Genomic DNA, 6,608 nt, shown 5'->3' with positions numbered 1-6,608 from the left:
AGGAATGCTGAAATGCACAAGGGTCTCATCAGGATTAACATGTGGGCTTGCAAATCTCAGAGGAGTGAGATGAGGGCAAAACAAATCTTCCTCAAGGTGTCCCAGGCCCAGGGTCTCCCCTAGAACCATCACTGACCCTGCAACTCCCTGGAAGATGATCTTCTCAAAAGGGAATTTACATCTCTGGACAGTCTGCACCCAAATAAGTCCCACCACCTTCCAGGGTCAGAAGCCAACCCAGAGATAAGCCTGGAGTCTAGTCAGTCTTTTCAAGCCCAAGGGAAAATGATAAATGTGCAAAGAGCTCATTTCCCATGTAAAATAAAAGTACTTAGTGGCCATGTATACATGAGATGCTGACTACACCGCTGTTACTGCACAGTCATTTAATAGTTGTATGAACAAGTACTGAATGACTGCATAGTAACCTGACTTACTGTCCAGTAGTATCAAGGAATGCCTTTTTTGTGATGCTGACTGTGCAGTAGCCTAATATTACTAAGCAGCAGCGTTGCATCACAGTTTTTGCCACATGATGCTGCTGTGCAGTCAGCATCTCATGTAGACAAGGCCACTGTGTCCATAGTAAGTCCAAGCCTATCGCAAGACAGACATATCTTGAAACTGAGCTCACATGAAGTTATGCCAACTGTTGGAAGAAAGGCAAAAAAAAAAAAAAAGCCTCACTCAGAGAAACCATGTGGTATAGACTAGCAAAGTTTCAGGCCTTACTGAAAAATGGCAGATACAAACAAAAAGAAAGAGAAAAGTAAACTAAAAAAAATTATAAAAGCAAAAGGGAGAAGAGAACAGGCATATTCTCAACAACAGCCATAGACCTAGCCTGTGGTCTGGAATACACTGCAGAACCTCACTTATTTCAGCCAAGGCAGCTGAGAGGACAGCTGAGGAGCAGGAAATGTGCACCACCCTTTATGCAGGAGTGAGCGAAATATGGCCCACTGGCTGGATCTAGCCAACTTATTGGATTCAGCCTGTGGTTCCACACAGGGCCAAGACCCGCCCACTCCTGCCCAAGGCAGCCTGCACCGCTCATCCCCACCAGGCTAGCATGCACAGCTTCCCTGGGGGCTGCTCCTGGGGCAGCTGCAGCCACCCGAATACTCCTCTGCTCCCTACACATCCAGCGGCAACTCCTCCTACCCTTGCTGCACAGCTCCAAATAGCAATGGCAGCTATGGGGACATGTGCCAGGCACCACCACCCGACCAGGTGTCTGCTCATTACACCAGGTGGCTGAGTGGGTGGAAGGCAGCTGGTACTGGAACCCAACGTGCTAGGACAGAAGCCACCCAAGCTGAAGCTTCCCTTCTGCCTGGCTGGACGCGAGTTGCCTGGAGTACGTCCCCATGGCTTCCCTGTGCTGCCTGAAGCACTGCAGCAGAAGCAGGAAGAGCCACTGGGGGTGGCGGAAACCGAGCAAAACCTGGGCAGCTGCAGCCACTAGGAGCAGTCCCACTAGGAAGTTGTGCGCACTGGCTGGGGCCAAGGTGGGCAGGAACATGTTATGGGCTACCCTGGGTGGGGACTGGACCCATGCAGAGCACCATGGGCTGGATGGGAGGGCACAGACTGTAACTGCACCTCAGCCTGGACAAGCTCTGCTGCATGCACTCCCTCCCCTCCCCTCGGCCAGCTCCAGGGACCTGGAGCGTGGGCAACTCCCCACACAGGCGCACATTCACTCCATATGCCACCTCCCCCCAAACACACATAATATACAAGAGTAAGACTTTATATGGAATTATTTAATTGCCTCTGTGTGTGTATATATACACATATATATACACACACATATACATACATATATACACATACACCCCCCCCCAAAAAGAACATAAATAAGGACAAAAATATTTTATGAAATAAAATTAAAGTTATAATAGATGTTTGATTTTTAGTATGATTTGTTTTTACCTATAATTTGTTAAAATATCTTCTGAAAAATAATTGCACGCGCAGCCCTCAACAGCTCACCAAAATTCATTAAGTTGCCCTCTAGTCAAAACAACTGCCCACCCAGGCTTTATGCCCTTGACACAGATCATGAGGAGAGAGGAAGGTGCATATGTGCTGTATGGGTATTGATATGGTAAAATATCAGAGGTGCATATGCACCCACAATGGAATATGCACATGGACAAGTACTCAAAGAACTGCTCATTGAGCCTCTTGGTTCTACTCATATGGAGAACACTAGCACTTAATTTAGGAAATCAACCAAAGAATGACAAAGAATCAACACTTTCTATGATGCTCACAGTATAACTTGAATCCAGTAAGGAAAGTAAAGATGGTAACCAATTCAAGCTAGAATTTCTTCATTTTAAATAATTGCTGGCAAATAGCTTCTGAGTTGCAAAGAATAGCCAGATCTCTGGTAGAAAGATGCTAGAAATAATAATTTATTCTTCAGTAGTTTTAATATAAAAACTTTATATTCAAAGGATGTCTTTTCTTTCATCACTGCATGACACGCTTGAAGAATAAGCAACTTTTAGTACTTACTAGACTGTACCACAGCTTGGGTCTGTGCAGAAGTGCCTGATGCTATGTTAGTCAATGCCCATGCAGCTTCAAACTGTAACGAAGAACTGTAAACAACAAAAAACAAACAATTTTAAAGAGTCAAGAGGTAATCTTAAATGTGTTCTGTAGATTTACAAGGTTACTTCTATTGCTATTACTTGTAAATGCTTACAGTACACTATGCTGCATGATTTTCAAGAAGTGAGAATAGTCTGCAGAGATTTCAGAGGAACTGCAGAAAGTTAGGGGAACAAGAATGAAGAAAAACAAAGACAAGCTTTATACAAAATTAGTCTAAAACTAGTCTTTTCTAGGGGGATAACCATTAGAAGATCAGAACTGAAAAAAATAAAAATATGGTATTTCCTAAAGCCTTATCAGTTACAGAAGCTGACTGCTGCAAAACAAAAAACTGATTCAGGTGGGGGGGGGGGGGGGGGGGGGGAAGGGCCAGGGTGCTAGCCACATCCCTCTCATGCGCCATTGGCTACAGAAACTGCTAGCACATAACCACATGAGCCCAATGTGTTTGGAAGGACCTTTGACTTTGATATAGCAAGAGGTCCAGGTGCCCATCACATGAAGAGATGTCTAATTGACCAATGGAACTACAGTGTGGGTGTTCATTCCCAAACTCTGAAAGCATATCTTACGTACTTTTTAACAACTGCAATTAGAGGTGCACTGATACATCGTCCATACCGTATCGGCACCAATAAAAGGAAAACAGACATTATCGGTATTTGGCTTTTTTTGGCTGATGTGGCCAATAATGTTGCCGATAAATGCTGTGTGCACATGCACTGCCTCAGCATGCACTCGGTCAGCCCAGCAGCTTGGAGAGCGGCATCTGGCTGGTAAGTCTGTTTGGGGGGGAAGGGGCAGGGAGAAAGAAGGGGGGCACAGATTGAGGCTCCTGCAGTGTGGGAGAGAGAGTGGGGCTGGGGCAAGCACTGCCTATCCAGGGCAGGGCAGGGCATAACACAGGATGAAGCTGCGAGAGGCTCGTCCAGGAGGGCAGATCCCACTGCTGCGTGCACACCCCCAGTGGAGGCATGGGGAGCATGTGCCCCTTGGATCTGTAAGCAAGGCAAGGGCAGGCTGCCACTGTGGGCTGGGGCCATGAACAACACCAGACTCTTCCTAGCAAGGGGTGGGGAGGGCAGGGCAGCGCTCAGGCTGGGCGGCAGTGATGCTGGTAGAGGGGGCTACAGTGAATTTTGGGGTGGCTGTATCCCTCCCACCTCCCCCTCTGCCCTAGCCACCCCTCTTAGTGTCACTGCCCACCCCAAGCACAGCTCCAGGCCAGGCACCCCACCCGGAAGAGGCTGGTGCAGCCCCTGGTCCCAAGCACACACTGGCAGTCTGCTCTCACCCTGCACACAGATCCAGGGGGTACATGACCCCCATGGCTCCCCTGGGGTATACACAGCAGTGGGACCTACCCCTCCCCCACCCCGCACTGCTCCATCCCACACCCAGCCCTGGCTGAGCAGCACCTGCCCCTGCCCCACTCACTGCAGGGGCCTGGATGTGCCCCACCACATTCCTTCCCCTCCCCCACCCAAACCACCAACAGACCTACTAGCCAGATACTGCTCTCCAAGCTGCTGGGCTGCATATGGACAATTGGATTGGTATCCACCAACATGGCTCGTTAATCACTGGCTATTGGTATTGGCCCAAAGAGTCTTTTAGTGCACCACTAACTGCAATATTTCTCCTAATAAGGTACATTTTTGGTGTATCAACAACTATGCTTGTAACCGCAAAGGTAAGACAAGACAACAGAACTCCATATAGTGCCTAATTCAAGTAATCATTTGGTTTCACAATGCAGTTTCCCATTACCTTTCCAAGAACTGAGGGTGTACCCGCTGCAATGTTCAGGGAGCAAAAATGAGGAAAACCACTAAAACATTTGACCTCTGCTGCCCTTGTTAAGATCTCATGAAATCCAACTTCTTTCACTGAGGTTTAAGTTATACTGGCCTAGCTTCTACTTACCCCAGGTTATGAACATTCAGATAAACAGTTGCCATGAAGCACGGATATGGAGTAAAGCTTCACCCCCCCCCCCCCCAAGATGTCCATAGGTACATACACAAGTGGTAGTGCCCTCAAGTTAATGGTAAGGGATTCTGCTGTTTTCATACCATTTCACAACCATGTATCAACAGTCACTAACCATAACTGCTACTAACTGGATCCATCTGGCCTTATATCCCACTGAAGTGGTGTTGAAAATGCATTACTTAGTGTTTCATGCCAGCACTGGAATGGGAATGAGGTTAGTGGATGCTGCTCCTGTCACAACTCAACCTAAAAAGGCAGGGGACTACACCTTGTTCAACAGGCTCTAGATTAATAAGAAATATTGCAAGTGTTAGGAAAGGATACCCATGATCTAAAACCATACACACTGAATATAGCATAAGCATGATATAATAAGACACAGTATTTAGATATAGGACTGTTCTGTGGTTAGCACTTACACAAAAGGAAGCAGAATGAAAGTTATAGCACACTGTCTGTAGTTTATGGCAGCTGTGGTAAAAGTAAGAGGCTTGCTTTGGGTAGAGAAGTAGAACGTACATACTGTTAAATGGCTTTATTTTTGATTTCCAGCATTAGTGGGTTTATGTTGAATGAGTTGTGACCCCGACTGCTTCACTGAGATTATTGTGTGTTCATTTCCTAGATATTTTACTGTTCAGGGATGGCCTAGAAAAGGAATGGGCTATGCAGACCCAGGAAGGACAGAAAAGTATCTGCCAACAGAGAAGACTATATTCACCAACCCTTCTCTGTTGATGTATTTATCATACAAAGGGTTTACCCAACAAATCTGTAGTTCCTGGAAAAGGTTTTATGTAAATGCAGCATTACACCATCAGGCTTCTGCACACCCTATTCCCCTGCCCAGCTATCAGATTTGTGAAAGCAGCACAAATTTTAAGAACATGAACAACAGCTGAAAGCGACTCTAAATCTAACTTTAATTAACAAAAAACAACATTTATTCAGCATCTAGCCATACCAAGATCAATACATCAAGTCAACAATGAAAAGAATTTCCCAAAAAGAATTCTGCCCATTTCAAAAAACTTTATATTAAAAATGTATGAAGAAAAAAAAACATACATAGAAAGCTACACAGAAAATTCAAAGGATATGAAATTTTTAACCGTGGGAAATTTCACATGCCTGGGTCACCTACTTTTAGAGAAAAACTGAAACGTAAGCCCCATTTTAGAATACAACTCTGATTATGTCACTACTAGGCACTTTTATAATAAGTGGTCACTAAGCAAGCAGTGTGTGTACACCATAGTCCACAGCCACAGAACTGTGGTGGCCACATGCCAAATGTTTTCTGAACCCCTGCCCTACTGGGACTTGCCTGCAGCTGCTTCTTGCTCTCTCCTGCTCTCCCCACAAGGAGGAGTCAGACTGCAGTGCATACTTACTGTATAGTAAGTTACTGAACCAGGCAGCCTGGAGATGTAGAAGAAGAAATGAAATGCAACTTGCAGTAAGAGATGTTATTGTTTAGTTATGTTTATTTGAGTTAAGATTAGTTATGTTAATTTGAATTCAGAAGGCACAGCAAAGCAGATTCTACAGGTCCATTTATAGCATATGACAAAGCAAGCTTGCTTACACAAGCTTAAAGTCTCTCTGAATTAGTTAGTCTCTATGGTGTCACTGCCTTGCTTTTTGTAGGAAGAACTAAGGGAGTCAGAAGCATAGATTTGGAAGTTAAGAAAGCCTGAAAAAGTATGCAGCCCCCTTTCTTTGGCAGATATGAAGGATGTGCAAGTCTGGGAGAAGGGAGACGGGAAGTGAGGGAGATAGAGGGAGGGAGGTTTCCAAGTTGAGCTGCCTATAGAACAATGCTAGAAAAAAATCCTCCAGACAGGCTGCCTGGACAGCACAGAAAGAAAAAAAAAAAAAAACCACTCTCAAAAATAGCTGACAGGTTTTCATAGATGTTAGGGTCGGAAGGGACCTCAATAGATCATCGAGTCCAACCCCCTGCATAGGCAGGAAAGAGT

The 6,608-nt window shown here is 45.4% G+C and overlaps 1 protein-coding gene across 4 annotated transcripts in view; it reads right to left on the bottom strand.

Annotated features, from left to right (window-relative positions):
• KPNA3 (karyopherin subunit alpha 3) overlaps window positions 1-6,608 on the bottom strand; it is a 91,253-nt gene that overhangs the window by 32,654 nt on the left and 51,991 nt on the right. For all 4 annotated transcript variants that reach the window (XM_025195095.1, XM_025195094.1, XM_025195096.1 and 1 more), the window contains exon 7: window positions 2,530-2,615. In XM_025195095.1, coding sequence (XP_025050880.1) covers window positions 2,530-2,615 — 86 coding nt within the window. The remainder of the gene's footprint in view (window positions 1-2,529; window positions 2,616-6,608) is intronic.

The sequence above is a fragment of the Alligator sinensis genome, unplaced genomic scaffold, assembly GCF_000455745.1.
Source record: "Alligator sinensis unplaced genomic scaffold, ASM45574v1 scaffold1681_1, whole genome shotgun sequence".
NCBI classification, from domain to species: Eukaryota; Metazoa; Chordata; order Crocodylia; family Alligatoridae; genus Alligator; species Alligator sinensis.
Note: the sequence above shows the minus strand (reverse complement) of the source record. Positions and strands in the feature narration are given on the sequence as shown.